The sequence below is a fragment of the Oncorhynchus nerka genome, linkage group LG21 (genome assembly GCF_034236695.1).
Source record: "Oncorhynchus nerka isolate Pitt River linkage group LG21, Oner_Uvic_2.0, whole genome shotgun sequence".
Classification (NCBI taxonomy): domain Eukaryota; kingdom Metazoa; phylum Chordata; class Actinopteri; order Salmoniformes; family Salmonidae; genus Oncorhynchus; species Oncorhynchus nerka.
Window position 1 is genome coordinate 25,196,179 of NC_088416.1, and position 25,481 is coordinate 25,221,659.

Here is a 25,481-nt window from a genome sequence, read left to right on the forward strand (position 1 = left end):
CCATGAAGACAAAGTAAAAACAGGTTGTTAGAATTTTTTGCAAATTTAAAAACAGAAATACCTTATTTACATATGTATTCAGACCCTTTGCTATGAGACTCGAAGTTGAGCTCAGATGCATCCTGTTTCCATTGATCATCCTTGAGATGTTTCTACAACTTGATTGGAGTCCACTAATCATTGATTGTCCATAGAGCTCTGAGACAGGATTCTGTCGAGGCACAGATCTGGAGAAGGGTACCTAAAAATGTCAGGATCGAGGGAAATATGAACAGAGCAAAGTACAGAGAGATCCTTGATGAAAACCTGCTCCAGAGCACTTAAAACCTCAGCCTGTGGTGAAGATTCACCTTCCAACAGGACAACGACCCTAAGAACACGGCCAAGACAATGCAGGAGTGGCTTCAGGACAAGTCTCTGTAATCAATTTTAGAATAAGGCTGTAACGTAACAACCTGTGTACAAATCAAGGGGTCTGAATACTTCCCGAAGGCACTGTATGTGTCTGTTCATAGTCAAGAGCAGCACATTTTGTCAAACGCTGAAGGTGATGTGAAGCGAAGATGTAAATGAAATAAATAGAAAACGTATGAGTACAGGAATTGCCCAGAGCGATATGCAGCCTCTTTACCATGTACAGATGCTTCCTATGACGCACAAAGCAAGGTGAAACTGTATGTAGTCCGTTTCAACAGTGAGTGTGCAATCTTTCAGCGCTGAGTGGATGTGTTTTGTAAGTTTCAGTGGTGAGAACAAGGCCTTAACAATAAGTGGTCTGACAGAGACATTTTTGTGGCTAGACACAAACATAAAAAACAACAGTAATATTTCTGAAACTGACCTCAGAACTGACGGGAATGCTTTACCTCCCCTTTGTGCATCCATCCGACAGTAAATGAGGAATATAAATAGCACCCTTCTAATCATAACCACCCCACTCAGGCCCCCCAGGCCCTCTCTATTCAGATCCCCAGAGATGTTCAGAGAGAGATCAAGCGCTGTTGTGTTTATTGGTGGGTCTGTGGGCACTCTCTGGTGGAAGTGGGATACTCTTTACAAAGGGGATTTCATTTCATTGGAATTCAGTGGTAACATCGTTAGAAGGGCTCAGGGATGGAATGGGGTGCTGTTTAGTGTGGTGGGTAGTTTAAAGGGGAAAGAAGGTTTTATGTTTCTGTTGTTGCTGTCAGTGGAGGGAAGATAGGAGCAAAAAGGGGGATGGCTGGCATAAAGCTGGTATAGAAGAAGGACTTTCACTGAGTACATTTCACCCGCCATTTTAACAACTGTCATTGTCCCAGAAGTCTGACCAAAAGCCTTTTTAGAGGTGGGACGAATCTCCTGCAGAACCAGGAGAAAGAGCCTGTTGATCCAAGAAGAATGAGGGCCAGGGAGACAACCCCCTATCCCTGGTTTCTTATATTTGTTTTTTTTATCTGCCTTTTGGTGATCAGTTTTAAAAGATGCACAAAAGAACTTGTCCGTAGGAACAAATCGAAGTGAAAGGATAACTTCTCAGCAACGTTTTGTGATTTTTGTTTGATAAAAAGCCCACCTTTCAGTTTGTTTTATAGGGGTATTTAAGGAGAAAGGCTTATTGGTTCTTCTCCTCCATCTCACAGTGTGTTCTCTTACTGGTTCTTCTCCTCCATCTCACAGTGTGTTCTCTTACTGGTTCTTCTCCTCCATCTCACAGTGTGTTTTCTTACTGGTTCTTCTCCTCCATCTCACAGTGTGTTCTCTTACTGGTTCTTCTCCTCCATCTCAGTGTTTTCTCTTACTGGTTCTTCTCCTCCATCTCACAGTGTGTTCTCTAACTGGTTCTTCTCCTCCATATCACAGTGTGTTCTCTTACTGGTTCTTCTCCTCCATCTCACAGTGTGTTTTCTTACTGGTTCTTCTCCTCCATCTCACAGTGTGTTCTCTAACTGGTTCTTCTCCTCCATATCACAGTGTGTTTTCTTACTGGTTCTTCTCCTCCATCTCACAGTGTGTTCTCTAATCTCACAGTGTTTCTTCTCTTCTCCTCCATCTCACAGTGTGTTTTCTTACTTTCTTCTCCTCCATCTCACAGTGTGTTCTCTTACTGGTTCTTCTCCATCTCAGTGTTTTCTCTTACTGGTTCTTCTCCTCCATCTCTTGTTCTCCTCCATCTCACAGTGTGTTCTCTAACTGGTTCTTCTCCTCCATCAGTGTTTTTCTCTTACTGGTTCATCACAGTGTGTTCTCTAACTGGTTCTTCTCCTCCATATCACAGTGTGTTCTCTTACTGGTTCTTCTCCTCCATCTCAGTGTTTTCTCTTACTGATTCTTCTCCTCCATCTCACAGTGTGTTCTCTAAATGGTTCTTCTCCTCCATCTCACAGTGTGTTCTCTAACTGGTTCTTCTCCTCCATATCACAGTGTGTTCTCTTACTGGTTCTTCTCCTCCATCTCAGTGTTTTCTCTTACTGATTCTTCTCCTCCATCTCACAGTGTGTTCTCTTACTGGTTCTTCTCCTCCATATCACAGTGTTTTCTCTTACTGATTCTTCTCCTCCATCTCACAGTGTGTTCTCTAACTGGTTCTTCTCCTCCATCTCACAGTGTGTTCTCGAACTGGTTCTTCTCCTCCATTTTACAGTGTGTTCTCTTTTGGCTGAACCAGTCCTTGTGATGTCAGGTAAAAAAAGAGGACCAGAAGTATAAAGATTGTATCCATAACAATTTACTCTGGTTTACTTAGCTCAACAATAGAAGTGGTGGGGTAGGGCTTTAGCTAGACGACTTTGCAAATAAGGACAGTCCGTGTTGGACTATTCTCCATATGACTTTAAAGCTAACCCCTCTAACCAAAATATGATTTCACATGATTCACATGCTTTTTCACATCAAACTGTTTTTGAATTTTTTATTGAGAAACATGAGATTATAATTCTCATCCAATAGTTTGATTGGTCCATTGGCCATTCTCTGGTCTGAGACTGAGACTGGTGGGAGTGAGTGTGGGTATTCAGACCTGTCACTGCCAGCTGCATGGCAGTCGGTCTGCTGGAACTCATGTCACGTCCAGGGGTCAGCCACCCCACTGGTTGAGAGACAGAATTTAAATAACAAGGGCTGAGGAATTGCCAACTGTTTAAAGCCCTTAAAAGGTCAATGTAGAATAATTGCATTTGCTTGGCTGGTGAACAAGCTGTCCACACTTGGCAGAATTTGAATAAATTCACAAAGAATTTCAATGAGGAGTCCAACTTTTTATATCTGAGAGACATTTGTAAGACGTGGAACGTAGCCAAATGCTACAGAATCCACCGGTCCTAAATGGAAGTTTCCAATGGTAGGCCTAATCAATCATTGTAAACTCAGAAGCCTGCTCTGTAACCAAACAAACAAAACATCACAAGGATGTATGTATAAGTAGCCTAAATATAATCAAGATTTATTCAATTAGGCACCATCTCTTGTAGATTGTGAGGCTCTGATGACAATCACAAACAGGCCAACTAAAGACAGATAGGGTTGTTAATTATTCAAGCCTACTTGAAAAAATTCTGCTTTTCACCACCACCTGCTGCAGACAGGGTGCTAACTGAAAACATGAACAATGTCCACCTGCTGCTTTCTTAAAGAAAATCTTTCCCTCTTATCTGTAGCTGCCATGGGACTTCCCTGATAAGGAAAACCATAGGATCTGATGCCATCCTTAATCTCCTCCAGATAACAATACTTCTTTATTCAAACTTCTATGTCACATGCTCACACAGCAACATATTTTTATGTTATATCTACCAAATTACTATAAAGGCCTAACTATGGTAGATTCAAGAACAAGCAAAGTACCTATAGAAAAGTTAAGGCAGAATGTGAAAAGGCAGAATGTGGAAAACTTTGGCGGGCAAGGAATTCAAAAGTAACAATGGGTTTACAAAAATTAATTTCACACACACACACACACACACACGCGCGCGCCCCTCCAAACGTGGGCGTGTCTACGTGGTAGATCCCGCCCGGGGGAAGAGTCTTTTCTCAGCGTCCCCACAATAGAGCGCAATGGCACATTACAGACCGCCCATGAGGCGTGGCTAGCTTGGCGGGTAGGTTATAAAGTTGGGTTAGAACAAAATTGCATTGTATTATAATAATGCAGACGCACGGGACCACTGTTTGATTTCTTTGTTCATTCTGGAGATAATTACTATATGGACTTTCAATATACGTGATTCTCAGTATACAACTACATGTTGTAGTTTTGAAATATATCAACATGTCGAAAAGTTCTGGTAAGAAAACGGTTATCTCTATAACCAGTGCAGGATTCACCTGCCTTCTGTTGCTCTTGGTGGTCGCGCAGCATCAAAGAGTTCAGGTAGATGACGTTCCAAACCAGAGAGAGATGGGGACGCGCTCACTCCAGAGCACGGACACCTTGGCTACGGACGGAGTGAAGGCTGCTCAGCAACAAGTCAACTTGGAGGCGCAGGCAAAAAAAGGATTCTCTGCGTATTTTTCCAAGTTGACCCGGGGACGGAGAGAGGCGGACAAGCCTGCAGGGTCCGCTCAGTCAGCGACAGATGCCTCCCCCGCAGAGGACATCAGTGCAGATGACATCTTCATCGCTGTCAAGACCACAAAGAAGTTCCATCAGTCTCGACTGAATCTCCTTCTGGATACCTGGATCTCTAGAAACATGCAGCAGGTAAGCCAACACTACTACATTATTATCAGAAGAATACGGTTCATTTGAAATCTTCCATGGATAAAAGTCTAGAATAAAACAATCACATATTTTCACTAGGTTTCCTTTTAGTAGGCTTAGGCTAGGCAATTTACCATGGCACACAATGCTTTTACAAAAATGGGCAAAAGGCCTAATTTTCTCCCATCAAATATGCTTTACAACAACCCACCAATGAGAGTTAAGTGTTACTGCTGACCCACTGAAACATCTGTCCCACTCATGTCAGGTGAGGTAACTGTTCGTTCCCGAACTGTCCATATTACCCTCTTAATTATTCAGAGTTCCTTAGGCTCTGTCACTTTGTATTTTGCCTTGAGTGATGCCCCTGAGAACACAGGGAGCAATTTCAGGACTCTGCACCCCCTCCTTTTCCCCCTCTCTCTATTATCCCACTCTTTTTGGGTGTCCCTGTGAATGCCCTGGTGCAATGTATGTCTCGCAGCAGCAGCTCCAGTGCTGTCCCCTTTCCAGGGTCTAACAAAGCGTCTTTCTGAGGGGGGGGGAAGAAAAGCTTTCCCAGCCCCCTTGTCTCAGCCGCTCCATGGGAACGTGGGAGCTGAGTCTGGGTCAAGCAGCCAAGGGATGGGAGAACGGGGGCTTCGTTAAGGGGATGCTTGGGACAAAGGGGTGCATCTATAGGGAGGTTTGTGCTGGGAGTAGCACGCTGAGTTTGAACATTCAGTCCTGAGAACCAAGCTCTTTTAGACTGGTGCACAAAGGCAGTCACAGCCATCGCCGAGAAGAAACCGAGGCTAGTCAAAGTGATTTTATCCACTACCCAGAGTTGTCACGCATTTTTTTTCAAAAGTCAATTAAATTCTCCTCGGGCACAATCACACATTCTTTATCCACCTTCTTTTGGGTACTCTTCTCTCCATCCCAAGCCAAACCCCACTCTGTGTCGGGCGTTTTGAAAATGGCAAGGTTAGTCATGGCAACACTGTCCCTCTCTCTGTATGCAGAGGAAGTAGAGTGAGTTGAGTCTGTTGCCATGAAAATGGAACTTTGAACACATAAGATGCATCACATTATCAAATACATTACAAAATCAAATACATTATCAAATATATACCCCAATTGAGTGTGTTGTGCTTACCGTAGTGGATGATGTAAGTGAACTCTCTCTCTCTGAGATGGGTTAACAGCAGGGTTTAATCAGGGTTTAATCAGGCAGCTGGTGGGAGCCAGTGCAGGAATAAAGGCCAGCCTGGGCCCACAATACAAATGGGAGTTCCTGGAGGAAGGCTGACAGGTGGCCAGAAGTTAGAGAACAAAAGATGGTTCTAATGCCAGTCATAGAAATCCGGTCTCAGCACATATGGACATCTGCACCCAGGTTAAATGATAATGCTCAACTGACGAACACCTGTGGAGCTCAGCTGACTGCATCCAGTTGATCATGTCTGTAGCTGGTAGAGAGATCATGGCATTCTGCCAGCAGGTGAGGCCTGACTAGAACTGTGCACTGGTTCACTGGGCAGATCAGAGCCCTGATTAGTATTTCCAGCACAGGATATAGACTTTCTGTTTCCTTAAGCCAACGGACTTGCTATCAGATCATGTTTATATGTAAATAGAGAGGGTAGATCCAATCTGTGATTACCATGATAGAATTGTGCCTGTGGTTTACTGTCTGGCAGAATAATAGATCTGATTTAGTATTATGGTCAGAAGTTAGTTTTTTTATTACACCAAATTAAAGAAGTTATTGGGGGGGGGGAATTATTTGGTGAAGAGAATCGTTGTAGTGAAAGGCCCATTTTTTTTTTTTTTTTTAATGAGTCATAAGTTAGTGAGTAAGCAAAAGTACTATGACATAACATGATAAATACAATGTTTTTTTTTATTTTTTACAACTTGCTATTATGCACGGGTTGTTCAAATAGTAGGCCCTTGTTTCCGGTGTTTCAGCAGATTTCCCCCCTGGAACAATGCAGCTTCCCTAGTGAGTGAGCCTCAAAACAATGAGAGAACAAACTGTGCAGCAACAGCATTCTATGGCTTGTAGTACTCTGGACTCTGCAGTATATAACTAGCAACCAAACACAGGTTGAAATCTAGCTCTAAACTACACATCAATGGGCATTATAAAGGTATTGACTTTGGTTGTGTCTGGACAGGACAGCTGGTAGCCTGGCACTGGCAGTGACATCATAGTGGTTTGATATGCATTCCATTTTTAATTGAGATTATATTAATTCGCCAGCACTCCCAAAACGAGCGTCTGTACGTCTGGTAGTTTGGAGAAGACTTGGCTCCATTGTTGAGTTAATCAAATAGCCCTGCACAGTATGAAGGAATGAGTGTGTGAATATCCAGCTGGTCAGAGTGGGAAAGTGTCATTCTGTGTCTGTAGGTGGCCTGTTCTCTGTCCTGTACTGTAGTCCACACTCCAGTGACTTTAGTGCTGTGCTAAAGGGAAGGGAGAAAGCGGCATGGTTGAGTGAGGGGAGGGGAGGGGTGGGGTGGGGGGTGTAGGTGGTTGTTGAAGGGAGATGAGTGGAGGGGGGTGTAGTCCGTGCCCTTCCTTCCCGGGGATCTTGAGACAGCCAGCCAGGCACCATGCTCAGACTGGGCCGTGCCAGGCCTTTCCTTAGTGGGGAGGAGTGCACTACCCCCCCCCAACCCCAGCCCTCATCTGTGGTTCAGACAGTCATCTTAATACATTTTTTAATCTCCTCACGGGACAGGATTCATCAAACTACGGGGGTAAATGAATTAGTATTCCGTTTGACTGACTACTTTTCTTTAATGTTTCAGTTAAGACAAAAGCCATTTAGCCCTTTGGAGACTTCTCTTTTAGTTAACTGCTGCAGCTGTATGCAAATACAAGCAAACATAGTTAGAATTTACCCAGTGGAGGACTTTAACCAGCATGAAAACACCCGGCATTGTTCTATTGAAGAGGGCCAGCGTATGGGGTGGTGAGAACGGGGGATGGGTAGGGGCTTGAAGGGGGGGTGAATGACCACACACAGATTTCGATTTTACTAATCAGCAGTGAGACCCCCCCCCCCCCCCCCCCCCTCCATCAGCCCCTCTCGACCCCTTTCTGTCAGTACCCGGGCCGCTCTGGCAGCTGCCTCAGTGATTAGGCTGTCCATTCAGAGGGAACTTAAAGCAAGCAGCGCCAGCCTCTGATCCCTTTACCAGTGAAACCACCACCCTTCCTTAAACAAACACAGGCCCAGGGCCTTGCAGCATCCATCGCACAACATCTGCTCCCAGTTTGTTGTGCAAACCAATCAGATAAAGCTTTGTCACCGATGGCAGATAGTACTGAAGTGTAGAAATGAGAGGGGAGTTATTAGAAAAGTGAATGTCTTTGCCTTCTCGCCCTCTGGCATGAACTTAGCCAGCCCCACGGTTTAGATACAGATCTCAGATGGCTGTTGCTGCTCAACAGTCAGAGGCAGCAATCAATTAGTGGGAATGTGGGGTTGGTTCAGTTGTCATTAGCTGTTGGGAGGTCGCGAGCAGCGAGAAAGGGAAGGAGGGAGTGGGGCTGAGTGCACGCTGCTACCTGGCGTGTTGGGGCACGTGGCGGAGAGAAGGCAGGTGCTGTCTCACAAGAGAGGAAAAGTAAACGGGCAACGGGCAGACACACACACACGCACACAAACAGGCAACGGCAGACACAAACAGGCCATGGGGGCCCTTTCATCAGCCCTGTCTGCCTGGGGGAGGGCTGCCTGGCACCTGCTAAGCCCTACCCACCATAAAACAACTCCTAATCCCTACCTGCTCTTTTAAGTGTGCCACTGAGGCTGCCTTTTGTTGTTAACTAAACACCAGCCTGCAGGGTTCTAACCTTGACAGCTTTATTCTTTGGCTGCCAAGACCTTACTCTGTGTCACACAGGTGGTGCTGAAATGATCATTGGTGATGTCTCCATTGATATCTGTATGATGGCCATCGATTTCTATTTCTAGTCAACATGTTGGAGCTAGGGAGTGGGTACAGATCCAGAATGGTGTTGGGTCTTAAGGGTGTTGGGGGTCCGTGGGGGTTGCCTCCCTTTGTTCTGTCTGGGATACTTTTTTTGGGGGGGGGGGGGGTCTGCACAGTTGCTATGGAGAGAGGGGAACATTGCATAAGAGGCCTTTATTAGAATGGGGCTTGTTTAACGCCATGTGTTTTCCACATGCATAAAAGACTGAATTCACACTGAATTCGCTGTATGGTGAACAAGGACATCAGACATACTGTAGTTTGGAATCCAACTGACTCTTGTGCCACCACTTGTTCTGTGAGGGCTTTGATTTCATGGATTTCCACTCTCACAATGTGATCTGATGTATTTTCCCTCCTTTTCAGACATACATCTTCACAGATGGAGAAGATGAGGAGTTGAAGAAGAAAATGGGTGAGTTTTGGATTTTTAAAAATAAATATTTTAGTTATCATTTTATATTTGTCTTAACCTGAACAGTAGCTGGGATTAGTTCACCATTAAATGTCCAGATTTGATAGTGAGAAACCAAGCCCCTATTTTAATCCCCATGGAATTTGTTGCTTTGAGCTCCTGGGGCATGTAGTCTTAGTGGCAGATGGGGTTAAGGCTCTAACAGCGCTATAGTTACAATTACTTGCATTAGCTAGCTTGTAAGGTACTAGTTTGTAACTCACTATCACCTCCCTCACTATTAACTCACCTCCCTCATTGTTCCTACAGGGAGTCACGCCATCAACACCAACTGTTCAGCAGCACACAGCCGCCAAGCTCTATCCTGCAAGATGGCTGTGGAGTACGACAAGTTCATTGAGTCTGGGAAAAAGTACGTGTCTATTTAAAGTGCTGCATTTACCCAGGCTGTATGTCATTCTAGATTTGATAGTGATTATTGTTCTAATTGAAATATTAGAACGCTTTAACAGTGTTTTCCCCTCCTTTAGGTGGTTCTGTCACGTGGATGATGATAACTACGTTAACATGAGGACTCTGGTGAAGCTGCTGTCCCACTACCCCCACACCCAGGACATGTACATTGGCAAGCCCAGCCTGGACCGGCCCATCGAGGCCACAGAGAGGCTAGGAGACAACAAGATGGTAGGTGGACTTAGCCCTCCTGGCTTATAACAACTTATAACAACTTTTCAATTGGTTATTAAAAGTTTGAGATGCTTCAGAAGGGTTGCATAACAACAACTTAACATGCTCGCTGTCTTTTTTCTTCTTTTATCTCTCCAGCGACCAGTAAACTTCTGGTTTGCTACTGGGGGAGCCGGCTTCTGTGTGAGTCGAGGCCTGGCTTTGAAGATGAGCCCATGGGCCAGTGGCGGCCATTTTATGAACACGGCAGAGAAGATTCGTCTGCCTGACGACTGCACCATCGGCTACATCATCGAGTCGGTGCTGGGGGTGCCTCTGACCCGCAGTAACTTCTTCCACTCCCATCTGGAGAACCTGCAGCAGGTGTCCAGATCTGAACTCCACAAACAGGTGAGATGGGCACGTGTGTCCGTCTGTTGTTTCTGTGAGAATAGAGTTTCAGCATTTATCTGAACTTATTGGGCAGGGGTGCTAATTTCTTTCTTGTATTTGCTTATTCCAGATCACATTGAGTTATGGAATGTTTGAGAACAAGAGGAACATTATCAATATGAAAGGGGCTTTCCCAGTGGAGGAAGACCCATCAAGGTGAGACATGACCTCTGCATGACAACTAATACACAAATGGCGATCCTACTCTACTTGAACTATCTTGACTGTAAAGAGGGTATATGTATTTTTTCTCTGTTAATCTAACCTCCATGTCTCTCGCTCCTTGTGTTCCAGGTTTAAGTCTGTGCACTGTTTGCTGTACCCAGACACCCCTTGGTGTCCGCTTCAGGTTGCCTACTAGGTGACCGGCTCCTTTGGTATCCTCGTCCCCGCCGTGCCTCGGTATCTGAAAGGCTGGTGGGGACCCGTGTTTGGTATCGGACTGTGATGTCACTGTATTTTTGTTTCAGTGGCACACGGACTCTGATAGTTTTACTGGGCTGCTGTGCGGCCCGCCTTGGGACATTTCCTTCCTGTGTGGTGTCTTGGCTTCCTCCCCTGGCATAGGGGCAGAGGAGCCAGGCAGGCACTTAGTGGGAAGGAGCTTTCAGCATTATGGCTTTGCAGGCAATCAGTGCTTTGTTTTAAATGTTGCTTGTAAATGTATTTGCAATTCTTATAGAATATACTACCTATATATCCAAGCCTTTTGCCAGCTTTACATGATTCATTTGTTGAATTTCCGCTGAATATTTTCCCTTATTGTTCAATTTCTTTTTGTTTCTTCTGGGTTTTGGAAGCCATTCAAGACAATCCTTTTAGGTTCTATAGAAATAATCATACGGTCAGAATTTCTGAGATTGTAGAGGAAATGGTTTTCATTTTGGGATTTTTGGTTGTAGTTAATTTTTTTTGTTCATCTCAGACTCCGGACAAAAACAATAATATGAAGATATTTTGGTGCTTTTTGTTAATGATTTGTCAGTGTTATTACTAATATGATTTGAGCTGGCAGAAGGCAGTTTTCCGAATGTGCCGTCAGGTTATAAAATCTGAGGTATATCAGGAATAAGCACTTTCTCCCTTATTGATAGTTTTAAATGAATGAATTGACGTCCTCATGTTTCACAGCTGTGTCAAAAACAACAGATGTAATGATATAAGCCCCAAAATATCAATATCTCTAGATTTGATTGTATTTAAGAACATTCCTTGCATTTGATAGAATCAGGGAAAATAATATATAGCAAAGACATAGATTTTTTTTTCTGTTACAATCAACTGTTGATTTGTTTGAAGATGGTCTTGTTTAAAAATTGCACAGCTGGGTTTCAAATGAACTTTTGCTTGCTCTTGTGAAGTAGCTAAATTACCTCCAACTCTTCCACTGAGAGTTTATTTACTTTTTAGATTACCATCTACACATGTAATACTCCGATAATTTTTTACACAAAATGGATTGACGGAGAGCCATGTACACTAGTGTAATTTATTCCTCAGTGAGTATGCGAGTTGGTTTGGTATTGAGCTTTGCAAGAGCAACACCAGTGTTTACACACACAGAGGTGTTCTTCCTCTGTAAACGACCCATATTGGGTCGGCTTGTATATGTTGATTATAAAGCAGTACTTGTGTACTGTGGCTTTTTCTGTTGAAATGCTAAATGTGTATATTGCGGATTAGAATGTAAATGATTTTGACGACCTGGACATGTTTTTTACTGCTTGTTGTAACTGCGCTAAAGGGCTGTTATTTATCCTCCAGTGTCTGGATGGTTCTGTTTGCTTCTCAGGGAAGCCACCACTGTGGTGCCTGAACATGACGCTTTGAAATAAAGTTGGATAACCACTGAGAAACAATTTTTGTTTGGTATTTTGTTTTCATTCATAGCATGAGATTACAGATAGACTTCTACATGAAAGGTTAGAATTGTATTTGTGTGTGTGTGTGTGACCAAAATCAGCCTATTCAATCACGTCATTATTTAGAAGAGATGAGATAGGGTGTCGTACCTTGCTATGGTTTTGTATGTAACCGTCTGTTAGAAGGCACACCCAGGCATGACGATTTAAAAACTATCATTGTAAACTCCGTCATCTCTCACAACCATGCCATATAAAAGGGCTGTATAGAAATGGCAATGCGCAAATTCTTATGTACTCTGTCTAAAGCTCTGTGCTTGTCTCACTAAATAAAGCATTTGGACAAACGACCTCTCCCAGTGAGTCTGAATGTTGGCTGAGGCCCAGCGTGTAAATTACACTTAAAAGCCACAACGCAGACTTTATTTATTAGTCTACAACACTGGGTATGGGAAAGGACATTGTTGCGGTCGAAAAGGATTGCGAGGAAATAAACAGACCCACAGTGTGGAACCGCCGTTCTCCATGTGTCACAATCCTAATTCCGCTGGTTGTGATCAGACGTGACATTCCTGTGTTTCTGACAGACTGAGCCACTGCTTTTCTTCAGACATTAGAATTCTATGCAAAAGATGGAGGAAATCATTCATCACACAGTGCGGGAAAACTGTTTGGCAACGAGGAATTGTGGGTAATGCATTGTACCCCTCTTACAGTACATAAACAGCCCTGCCTGATCTGAAAGGTATTAGACCCAACGTCCATCACTCAACCAATGCAGTCTCACCTATAGCGCAGAAAAGCTTCTCAGAAGTTTCCATCCCTCTAGGTTTAGAAACGACTGACCAAGGTAACGTTTCTGTAACCCTGTGAGTCAGACCAGACTTTGGAGCCCAGAAGCTGTAGGAGATCACATTACTCTTCAATTAAGGATTTGTTATTCATGTAAAACCTTTGTTTTTCGAAGTGAAAGATCAAACCGCTCTCGGTGCCGAAGAAGACGTGTTATTACGAGGACACATCTGCGACTTAACCCTGAATTGTACAAGAGTTCATATACTTTAGCCATTTTGATGCTGTTCACATGGGTCCAGTGCCAGTAAAGGAACCCGTTCCTTCTTCTGGATAAAGTTTTACCCAGCCAATAGCCACTGGTTAAATGGATACGGTTACTAGTGATGGCTTGTGTCATATAATACATTTCACACCTCCATAAAGATTGGGGGTGGGGGGGGGGCAGTTATCATTTCATGTGTCACTGGAAAGGAGAGAACAGAGAGAGCTTGATGACAGATGTCTGTTTGAAACGGAGATTCAGACACATTAAGGGCCTGTAACTTTTCCCACTACATAATCACCAAGCCAAGCTACGATTATGGCTTCGTGGTCTGGATGTTCTCTCTGGTAATTTGTCTCACATGCTCAGCTTCACTGACGGGTCCTTCATCCCTTCACATGAAATGTTTTCTAAATGGACAAATGACTGTAAATGTAAAGTGGGTGAGTCAAAAGATTACAATATGCTTTGAGAGAGAGGACTTCCATTCAGTGGGACTGTAGCCTGATTGTAAGAGACAGACAACCATAGACGTGTAGTTACAGACACAACAGAAGGTGACAGATGACAAACAGAAAGACATGTAACTGGTGAGAGGGTTATCAGAGAGCAACAACAGGATGCTACAGCCCTGTAAACCTCATCTCTTCTGGTGACGAGACATAATGTTGAAATAGAACCAGGGGTGTTGTTGTACCACATCCCGTTATCACTGATAAAGGCTTTAGGAACCAAACCAGTCCTCTATCCAAATTCCGTTTTTAAATGATGAATTATCTGCATAGTTGTTGTTTCCCCACACACTGATGCCAGTCGACACTCGATCTCCAGTCTTGTGTTAGCTTCTCCAGAATCGTGTCAGTCAAACTGTCCGCTCTCACCCTCGCCGTACTTGTGGCTTTAACCCTGGGCGTCAGTCATCAGGAATAGCTGATGTATCTAGACTGTCTGTCTGCTCTGCCACCCTTTTAACGATAGTTAGTCCTGAGAATTCCCATGTGGCAGTTGACATGAATTCATAAGTACTTTAAACACACATGGACTTAAAGGTTTTCTATTTGTTTTGACTGGTCCCCTCCACTTCAGACGCTACAGACTGTCTGAGTTCCGCCTTTTCACAGACGGTCCATTTAATGGGTGCTTCCTGTCTAAAAAAAGCTCACAACCTACTTGAGAATGTGTAGGCCAATAATAGAGCGAGTAGGGTTCCAAACATTATAACTATATTTAAATCATGAACCCCCCCCCCCGACAAATGTGCAATGTAAAGGCCAGAACAACTGGTGCCTTGATAATGAAATGTGAAAGCAAACCTGTTAAAGGTAGTTGCATGTTGACTCACTCGGACTCATTTGGTGGACACATTCATCAGTTAATCCAACGATCATTTTATCTACAGAGAAGTGTCAGAGATGGCTATAGACGGTGAAGATCTGGAACTGTCTGTATCCTGCTGACAAGACACTAACACCTCGGAGAATCTATAGCCTCATAGGTGTTACATCTCGCACCTCCCTGCTTGCTGTTGGTTCAGATGTGTCAAAGCACACACAAAAAGTATGTTTTATTAGGGAGGTCTGCCTCGTTTTCACTCATACCCACTGGGCGCACACTGGTTGAATCAACGCCGTTTCCACATCATTTCAATTCCATTTTTTAAATGTATTTTTTTAATTGAACCTTTATTTCACCAGGCAAGTCAGTTAAGAACAAAATCTTATTTATAATGACGGCCTACACCGGCCAAACCCGGACGATGCTGGGCCAACGGTGGGGCAGTGGTGGTGTGGATTAGGAAACTTCTGCAGTGATGTTCATGGTGAATCCTGGCACAAGGCTAAAATCTGGCGAGGTATGGGAGGCGTCCAACATGGGAACAACTGCCAGGAGACAAACATTCCACAGCGTGCCGGGGATTGCGGAGACGCTGGTGACTCGCACGCCGTCACCGTGGCTTTCCCCTGCAGATCACCCACCCAGCCAGTCTCCAATTAACAGCCCACAGTGTCTGTGGGATTAGGAGCGGCTGGAGTGGCAGGACGGTTCTGTATAGCCCCACTGGGAGGTAGCACTCACAGCAACTGGCTGCGGGCTTAATCCGCTTTCTCAACGTATACTCAAAAACTGGGAAGGCTGTCTTTACCATAATCCAGGTGTCACATATCTCTAGAAGTGAAGGCTTGCTTGAACTTCAGAGTGGCTATTACTTGTGAAGACAGTGTCCTTGAACAGACTATAGTGAAGATCCAGCCTCAGAGGAGTGCTGCAGGCTCCTCCCAGACCGATCCATCCATATACCACAGCCTCTTGAAAGGCCCATTGGGTAAGGTAATACATAAGAGACCTTCTACAGTGTCCCACAGCAGGCAAAAACAGTTCCTGTGTGTTCAGCCAATAGCTTGACCCCCCCCCCCCCCATCCCCCATCCCCCATCCATCCCACATTGACTCGGAAAGGCTGAGCCTGTAACTCATGATTATAGAATTATTTGACCCGAGTGCTGGGCAATTCATTCCTGTTGGCACAAGCTGTAATTGAATTATCCACCAACAGTCTTAAGAGAGTGACAATGATAATGTACTCAAACACTTTCCATGACATTGTCCTAATGGAATCATTTGAATTATCTGAAAACATCCACTTATTTCATCAAAGACATGAAAGGCTGCCCCGCCCATTCCTCACTCATATACCATCGCTGCCCAAGGCCCAAAGTACTTTCCTACACTTAAAGAAACATACACTGAGTACACAAAACATGAGGAACATCTTCTCTTTCCATGACATAGACTGACCAGGTGAATCCAGGTGAAAGCTACAATCCCTTATTAATGTCACTTGTTAAATCCACTTCAATCACTGTAGAGGAATGGGAGGATGTACTAAATGTATCACTAGTCACTTTAAACAATGACACTTTATATAATGTTTACATACCCTACATTAATCATCTCATACGTATATACTGTACTCTATACCATCTACTGCATGTTGCCTATGCTGTTCGGCCATCGCTCATCCATATATTTATATGTACACATTCTTATTCATTCCTTTACACCTGTGTGTATGAGGTAGTTGTTGAAATTGTTAGGTTAGATTACTTGTTAGATATTACGGCGCGGTGGGAGCTAGAAGCACAAGCATTTCGCTACACATCTGCATGTGACCAATACATTTGGATTTGATAGGTTAAAGAAGGATTGCGTCATTCAGAGGGTGAATGGGCAAGACAAAGGATTTAAGTGCCTTAGAACGGGGTATGGTTGTAGGTGCCAGGCGCATCAGTTTGTGTCAAGAACTGCAACGCTGCTGTGTTTTTACCACGCTCAACAGTTTCTCATGTGTATCATGAATGGTCCACCACCCCAAAGGACATCCAGCAAACTTGGCAAAAACTGTGGGAAGCATTGGAGTCGACATGGGTCAGCATCCACTTTGGAACACTTGACACCTTGTAGAGTCCATTCACCGACGAAATTGAGGCTGTTCTGAGGGCAAAGGGGGAGGGGTACAACTCAAGGTGTTCCTAATGTCTGGTATACTCAGTGTACAAGGGAGCTCCACTGTGAGGCAGGAACACGAACTCCGTTATACTTGGGGAACAAGGATCATCTCGTGAAGGATCATCTCCTACTGTATGCCCTGGGGTCTAATTCTCTTCCCAGTCCAGTGATCTACAGTGACAACATTGGCACCTGCAGGGCTGTTGAGTGACACGTGGGCCCACACCCTCAGCGTTAACATCATAACAGTAGCAACAGAGGAGATCAGTATTTCAATATTGATGCTACTCTCAGATATGCAAATATCACCGTCAGCTCTTACACCCCAGGTTGTGTCGCGTAAGACATGCTGGATGTTGGAGAGACATGCTGGATGTTGGAGAGACATGCTGGATGTTGGAGACATGCTGGATGTTGGAGAGACATGCTGGATGTTGGAGAGACATGCTGGATGTTGGAGAGACATGCTGGATGTTGGAGAGACATGCTGGATGTTGGAGAGATGAAGACCCATCATCTTTACCAGTTGGACACTATAGGTTGACATGCCTAAAGTAATTTGACCCCCATTACAACACATTCTGAAATGTACACAAGGAAGAAGGCCTGTTCTTACTGTGGAACACCAAAGAGATCTTCAGCAGAGGTATGCAGGAAAGGTTAATTTGATAGTGGATGCAACAAAATAGAACATTTCCTGAAAACATTTAGGGAAAAACAGCCCTAACTTAGGGACTCAAGCACATATCTTGTGTAAGTGTCTTAGGGGTGTGCGAGACACCAAGCTTTTGCATGGAATGCAAATCAGGAGGCAAATTAATTCTCCGGACAGACAGGACCTTCTCCAGGCCTCTGCCCCGGCAGACACTCGAGAGATATGACTCCAAGCTACGAGTGTTGACTGAAGCTTGATTACTGCCATGTATGCCTCATAGCCACCTGTCCGGAGATTTTCAGTTAAATACAGTATATTACAGCTATTGCATAATGCTGTTTATTCATAACCTACTGTATACCAAATCCGACTAATGCATCTGTGATCTAGGATTACTGTTATGGGTGTGCCCACACTTCAAATGGGGCTCAGTTCAATCATTCCATTGCAGTATTAGGCCTAAGAGCCAACCAGCAACCAACCAGCAACCTACCAGTAACAAGACAATCGTCATCACAGAGGAAGACCAGTTCTTTGTAGCGATATACAAGTCACCCTGCCTTCTAACACAATAGCTCTTTCTGTAAATACCATTTCCAGCCATTGTTGCTTCTACAGGAGGAATGTGGCCACATTCACGGCAAGTGTGGCAAACTAATGTGAAAATGTACCTTGTTAAATCTGTTAAACCGGAGGTGGTGGAAAAACATTGGTTCAAGACAGTAGTTTTGCCCAGGAGGCAAGACTCTCCTCAAAGCCTAGGAACGAAGAGGGATACGGTTTAGATCAATGTAAAAAGTAGGACAGTGAGAGGGGAGGAGGAGATTTGCTTGAGAAGATGACTACCCTGCACCAATACCAATGCTTGCTTTTCAAAATGACTGGCTTTGAGCACAGCCATGGAATAAAAGGTTAGGGAGGGGGCAACAGGGTAGCTCTAGCGATCCCTCATTCCCCCTCCTGGTGTGTGGGGGATGTGTGTAAAAGAGCTGCTGGGATGTGAGTAACACAGACACCCCCAACCAGGATACAGCTGCCTCTCTCTTTTGAGTCCAGCCACAAAGGAGGGACAAGCAACACACCCCATCTCCTTGACTCCCAGGCCCTCCCATGACTCCAACTACAATGTGCCTGGTAGGACGTCCCTCCAGTCAGATGCCTGGGACCTGCATTCACTGCTCTCTGCCTGGCTCAGTCCCCCAGGACACTACTGTACATTGTGTTAAAAAAAGAGTGAATCAGAATACAGAGACATCCTCTAGAATTAGACCTTTCTAATTCAAGCTAAAAATGGATGAAAATTTAGAGAGGCATCTACACTAATAGGCTTCTTCTGTCTGGTCTGTCATGCAGCTGCTCGGAGTCCTAGAGAGATAGCTGAGGTTAGAATCCTCCAGAGGAGAGAGAGCTGGGGTTAGAATCCTCCAGAGAGAGCTGTGCTAGTGTAGGAGCATCTGGCTGCGCGCCCAGGTCCGACTCAGGAAGTATCTGCTGGGGGTCAGAGGGCCCTGGCACCATCTCGCCCAGCTCCGCCATTCAGCCCTCCACCTCAATGCATTAGCAATGCATTCCTCCAATTCAACAATGGGGAGTAATTCAATTTCCTCAAGAGTAAGACTGTGTGAAATTTCATTAGCGCGCTCCTTCTCGCTGAATACATTTCCGGTGCATTTGCGAAAAACTTGGCTGCCTCTTCAGGAGAAACAAGACTATTTAAACACCGTTCTGCTTTGTTTCTTTACTTCTCAGTTAAACTGAAACGTTTGAGAAGCAGGGAAGGAAAGGGGGTAGATGTGATTGCTACATATTCAGACAAGAATTAGAAAAAGTAATTTGAAAGAATTATCGAATATCGTAAGCATCATTAACCATTTACATGGAAGACCAAAATAAGATAATCTGATATGCATTGTTGTCTCCATGCATACTTAACGTATACCCTAAAGAGTTACCAAAGTTCACATCTGGTGCGAGATACTAAATGGACCTTCCAAACTGATGACAGTGCAGTGAGTGGCCAGAAGGAATGGACAGCTGCTGAGTTCATCTACTTCTCCAGCTGTTCACTTATCATCATCCTACGATCCAGGAAGAAGTGTTGACCAGTTTTCTTTGTTCATACTATGTTGGAAGAACACGTGACAAAACAGATTTGATTTAAAAGGATTTGTTGGACATTTCTGTCATGTTTGTTAAATTCATGTATCGTAAAGGCTGAGTCCCTAACGTCACATTTGTAGTAAAATGGTATGAACAAAATACTAGGATTAAAGTACTTTGGCTCATGATCATTCAGGCTTGAGGGACCATTCACTCATCCATCCCCGTTCCCATCCCTCCAACCCCCCTTAGACTAGACAGGACGCCAGTCTTGGAGAGACAGCAGCTGCCTGACGTTCTGCCCTACAGGAAGGAGACAATGCTGGACGCCTGTCCTGTTTGTGACACTGGCCTCTCGCCTGCCGTCGGCCCAGTGAGGTTACACAGACAACACAGCCTTTCTCCTCCAGTCAACAGGACATCCAGGCCTATAGCCTTTCAATCTGCACACTAGAGAACAATAGCACAGCCCAGAAATACATTTGAGCTATATTACTGCCTGTAACAAAGCCTGCTGTGTTGAATATCAAAATACTTGTATCAACAAACACCCATCACCTCAGAGTACTATAGCGCAGATATATTTACTGAGACACTGTGCAGTTCTGCTGCTGCCTAGTGCTACTAGTCACAATGTCAGCCAAGTGGAGCAAGAAATCTTATCTTTGTTCACCATTGGTAGCTGCCCATAGGCTACATTATTTTACAGTGGAAGCCGGAGTTAAAATCAAACTCTTATAAATCATGCATTTCTGTCCATTTGAAAACAGTTATGATCAACATGGTCTATTCTTCACTACATGTAAAGACAAGTCAGGGTTCAACATTTAAGGTTGGTTTAATTTCAAAACACTGAGTTCAAGCTCAATAAAACCACAGGTTTAACAAGTACAATATTTTAGTAATTGCTTTAAAATAATATGAAAACAAATGAGTAAATCAACAGGGAAATGTTATCAAAACAAAGCAATGAAAGACAAAAACTATATCGTATTCCCATAAAAGCAACAAAAATGTTCTGCTTGCTACACATTGTAATATATGCAATGAACACTAAAAATAATCAATGGTAAATTACTTTTTTTTTTAATGAAGCAAAAAAGATTATCACAATGACAAAGGAAATGTCAACTTCACCAGCTCATTTAGCAAACATGTTTTAAAGGGATACTACAGCATTTTTGCAATCAATCCCTTTATCTACTGCCCCATAGTCCGATGCACTGGTATATTCATTTTGTTTGTCTCTGCGTGCAGTTTGAAGGAAGTTTCTAACTAGCGTTAGTGCATTTGCTAGTAGATACCATAGACTTCCACTCATTCAGCTATCGCTAGTTAGCATTGGCTCGCAGATCTACCTCTAACTCATACTGGATGCAGAGACGGTGGTCTATTAGTTCATCTGACTCTGGGGAAGTAGATAAAGGGCTTAATAGCCAAAATCCCGAAGTATCCCTTTAAAGTCTGTACATTGGTCTAGCATTACAACATTAACAAAGAGAATATGACTACTCTAAAAACAGTAAAAATGCATCGTTACTATAATAAATGGTCTTTCACACAGAGAATAAAATAACAATTCATTTTCAGTTCAAAATGTAGGGCTCATTCTCCTCGTTTGGTTGCTCAGGCAACCGCAGTGCTGTGAACTGTACAAACAGGCCTACGTGAGACATTTAAAAAGATCCTAGTCAAGGTAAGGTGTTGTGTTTGGTTATTGGCACAGTCTGAAGAAAGGACCACACCTCTCATATTGATTACAACGCAGAACGAAGGGGCGCCAAGAGAAGCGTCGGTAGCAACAGCGTACAACAATATTTCACTCTACGTTTGAAGGGGCACCATGCTTTAAGAGTCCACAGGAAAGTAGGATGTTCTTGCTGAAAAGGTAAATGGTACAAGGGAACCCGTGTCACCACAGCATTCCTTCAATTCACCCATTGTGAAACAACTACCGCAGTTGTATTTTTTCTCTCTCTCTCTCCAAAATCATTCTTTATGCTAAAACACATCTTTGTGACCATGAAATGCTGGTGCATTAGGACGTCCATTTTGCAGTTGTCTTGGCTGTTGTAACATGCATAACCGTATACTAGAACACATGAATTCTACACCTGTTTAGAAGAAATACATACTAATACATGTACACAGCCTCCAGACGCTGGATGTAAGGTGATGTTATAGTCTGTGAATATATCCATAGGGTTCAGCAGAGGAGAACTGTGTGAGGCGGTCAGAGATCTGTTGGGAGGACAGGAGACTGGCAAGCAAACACACCGACCACTGTACGCAGACGAACACCAACACCAGCACAAGATACCTGGCTAATAGAAGAGCACTGCAAATGATCTTTTAAATGGGTCTTATAATGGTGGAGGAAAACTCCTCTTTTGTTTAGTCTCTCAGCAACCTGGAACTAGTCCTCATATCTGTGTGTTGAACAAAAAAAAAGCTTGTGCTTCTGTTAGTTTCAAAATGTTTCCTTTCCTGGTCTGAAGTCTCCCGGTTTGGGAACAAAACCTTCCCATAGAAGTGTGAACCTTTTATTAAGCATATCCTCAATTGACCAAACTCTTGGATGTAATGAGAATTACAGTTCTGATAACAGCGGTCTGTGGTATTGATGAGAGGACAGCGGGTCCCACCGTTCACAGCTCCTCGTCTTCAGTGAGCTTCATCTGTCTTTTCAGTTCACATCATCCAAGAGCAGACGCTGGAATCGAAAATAAACTCGTTTTTTTTCCACAGCAAAACTCTCCAGTTCAAAATCCATGTAGCTTCAGTCATTTTTCAGGAATAGTGGCATACTGTATCACTCCCCCTGGGGGAGGGGGGACGGGGACGGGACAACAGCCACAAACATGCAGGTCAGGACTAATGTAAGAGTTAAGAGAGCCCAGTCTTTTCCAGTCATAGACCTACTACTATAAGACATTATGAAACGAGATAACTGGTCCCACTCACAGTCTGAGACAAATGCAATAACAAGCTGATGTCTACGTGGATAAGACATCAGCAGTCTCAGCTGGTTAGACAGTAGTAATGATATATCAGTGTGATCTCGTCAGACACATGGATTGAGAGAACGGATAATACCACTGATGTTAATGCCCTTTCCTCGATCCGCCGTTCTACTGGTCGTGTTGCCAGTCCTCCAGATAACAGGATTACATGAGGAACTGAGATGTTTCACTATTATGAAGAACACTCACACGAAATGCTTGAGAAACACTGGTCTTTGTCTTTCAGACATATCATTGCCATAGTATTGTTGAGGTACATCCGGCCGTTGAGGAACCGTGCCTGGATCCCAACTTGCTATGACAGAGGCCTAGTTCTGTAAAAGGGTGTGAGAGAACAGTAGTTTCTAGGCCTTTCCACAGCTCTCTGTGTAAGGCATTGCTCAACATCTCCTACAGCAATGAGAGAGAGAGAGGGAGAACAGTACGTAGCAACATATTGAACAAAATCACTATCAATAGTAATCCGTGCTAGATATTCCCATAACTGTCTCAGTCCTCACCAAAGCAATGGCAGTTTAGTTTCATTATCTCGTCAGGTGTTCTCTCCTTCACAGCACCATAACCAGTGGTTTTTGCAGTGGTTAACATGGGGACCATTTGATGGTGGATGTCTCTTTCATACAATATCAAATACAGGAAGACCCCATAAGTGGCAGACAAATAAAACCAAAAGATGTTGTTTGAGCAACATATCCTCACGTAAGACAATATCACTCCGTTCAAGATTATATTTGGTGGACTGAGCAGACAGGAGTGGAAAAGGAGCAGAGATTGTTCACGAAGAGCTGGAGGCCAGTTGCCTCATTAGTCTGTATTGTCCCTGGGCCCCGAGGGTGGCCCAGCACTGAGGCGAGGCGGTGGCAGGGGGTAGCAGGGGAACAAGGGCCACCATTCAGTCAGTCCACTAGCAGCCCATGAAGAAGATGACAGAGATCACACAATGCTGGAAATAACCTCCCATTGGCCCTCACCCTGCACTGGCTAGCTGCTCCGCTGTGGCCCAGCTCAGACTGGCCATCTGGAAACATCATGAAAGGGCCTATGGAAAACATTGTAATGACGACAGAACTATTTACACGATGCGTCTGCCTTGCGCGTTCCTTTCTTTGCTCTGCCATCAAGCACACTTCAAAAGACATATTTGGCTCAGATGTTTGAAGTTGTTGCTGGGGGAGAGGGCTAGTAAGAGCGAAGAGGAAAGGAGATGGGGACTGTAGCCTGGATGAGGATGGCGATGACGTCACAGAGATGTTGAGGGGCATTGGAGAAGAGTTTCCAGAGGCTGGGTGGTTCCACACTGGCGTGTCTGTTGGTGGGTCACGCCCCCGGTGTTGTCTAGAGCTGCGCCGCTGGGTGATGTGGTGGGCGGTGTGGAGTGTGCTGTCGTGAGTGGTGTGCCGAGTCGTGTTCTTGGTGCTGTGATGGGTGCTGTGATGGGTGCTGTGGAGGTACGGGGGTGGAGGTACTGGGACCCGGTCCGCTGTTGGCCAGGTACTTGGCCCTCATGCTGGAGGTGTACTGTTGAGAGAAAGAGACATGCAGGCGTAACAAAACAGCATGGGATGACCCGTGTATTCACAGATAAAACATTTTCATCCAATAGAGAACTACACAAAAATGGAAAAGTCAAGAAAGGGCCTCTGGAAAACATTGTAATGAAGACAGAAGTCTTTACATGTTGCCTCTGCCTCAGGGGTGTATATTTGATATGTTCTATGTTTGAAAGTGCAGGTCTTTTCCCTGACATCAAAAAAGCATGACTAATGTAACAAGCTGAGAACAACAGGTCACCTTAACAAATCAATAGAGAGTGTTTGGCTGGAGAATGAACCACACATCACAGATGACAACACCAACAGAGAAAAAATTCAGTGTCCATTAATTCATTTTAAATTGAGTCACTGAGCAGAGTCCATTCGCGATACAGCACCGGGGCTTTGCATTGTGGGAATGTCACCCTGGGGGTCATTTGGACAGCGTATTGTGGACACCTAGGATCAGCAATATGTTCAGAATATCTCAGATTCCCCTACCCTCAGATTTGGCTCTGAACAGTCTGTGTGTGAGATCAGAAATCTACCTACAGTATCTACCTATATACTATAGGTATAAACTATAGGTAGATACTAGTGGTAGATACTAGTGGTAGATACTGTAGGTAGATACTAGTGGTAAATACTGTAGGTAGACACTAGTGGTAGATACTGTAGGTAGACACTAGTGGTAGATACTAGAGGTAGATACTAGTGGTAGATACGAGTGGTAGATACTGTATGTAGATACTAGTGGTAGATACGAGTGGTAGATACTATAGGTAGGTACTAGTGGTCGATACTAGTGGTCGATACTAGTGGTCGATAGTAGAGGTAGATACTAGTGGTAGATACTAGTGGTAGATACTGTATGTAGATACTAGTGGTAGATACTGTAGGTAGATACTAGAGGTAGATAATATAGGTAGGTACTAGTGGTAGATACTATAGGTAGATACTATAGGTAGGTACTAGTGGTAGATACTATAGGTAGATACTATAGGTAGGTACTAGTGGTAGATACTATAGGTAGGTACTAGTGGTAGATAGTATAGGTAGGTACTAGTGGTAGATACTGTAGGTAGATACTGTATGTAGATACTGTAGGTAGATACTAGAGGTAGATACTAGTGGTAGATACTAGTGGTCGATACTGTATGTAGATACTAGTGGTAGATACTATAGGTAGGTACTAGTGGTAGATACTAGTGGTAGATAGTATAGGTAGGTACTAGTGGTAGATACTATAGGTAGGTACTAGTGGTAGGTACTAGTGGTAGATACTAGTGGTAGGTACTAGTGGTCGATACTGTAGGTAGATACTGTATGTAGATACTGTAGGTAGATACTAGAGGTAGATACTAGAGGTAGATACTAGTGGTATATACTAGTGGTAGGTACTAGTGGCAGATACTGTAGGTAGATACTCGTGGTAGATACTAGTGGTAGATACTGTAGGTAGATACTGTAGGTAGATACTGTAGGTAGATACATTTAAACTAAATTCCTGACATTTAATCCTGGTAAAAATTCCCTGTCTT

General features: G+C 43.9%; 2 protein-coding genes across 2 annotated transcripts in view; one reads left to right on the plus strand and one right to left on the minus strand.

The window, feature by feature from the left end:
* The first annotated feature begins 4,110 nt into the window (after positions 1–4,110).
* Positions 4,111–12,064, plus strand: LOC115104164 (beta-1,3-N-acetylglucosaminyltransferase lunatic fringe-like). The gene is made up of 7 exons (XM_029625413.2): positions 4,111–4,678; positions 9,038–9,086; positions 9,396–9,498; positions 9,617–9,770; positions 9,912–10,163; positions 10,276–10,361; positions 10,500–12,064. The coding sequence occupies exons 1-7, from the start codon at positions 4,247–4,249 to the stop codon at positions 10,564–10,566; spliced, it is 1,143 nt and encodes a 380-aa protein (XP_029481273.2). The 5' UTR covers positions 4,111–4,246; the 3' UTR covers positions 10,567–12,064.
* Positions 12,065–20,204: 8,140 nt separating this feature from the next.
* The window catches only part of LOC115110310 (protein tweety homolog 3-like), a 74,388-nt gene continuing 69,111 nt past the window's right edge, over positions 20,205–25,481 (minus strand). Inside the window, exon 14 of the mRNA XM_029635851.2 lies at positions 20,205–23,926. Coding sequence (XP_029491711.1) covers positions 23,744–23,926 — 183 coding nt within the window. The 3' untranslated portion in view covers positions 20,205–23,743. The remainder of the gene's footprint in view (positions 23,927–25,481) is intronic.

Bases quoted from the DNA above. Each gene is read 5' to 3' on its own strand.
- LOC115104164 (XM_029625413.2), top strand. From the start codon at position 4,247: ATGTCGAAAAGTTCTGGTAAGAAAACGGTTATCTCTATAACCAGTGCA. The intron at 4,679-9,037 runs GTAAGCCAACAC...CCTCCTTTTCAG, and splicing joins TCTCTAGAAACATGCAGCAG to ACATACATCTTCACAGATGG. The intron at 10,164-10,275 runs GTGAGATGGGCA...TGCTTATTCCAG, and splicing joins GATCTGAACTCCACAAACAG to ATCACATTGAGTTATGGAAT.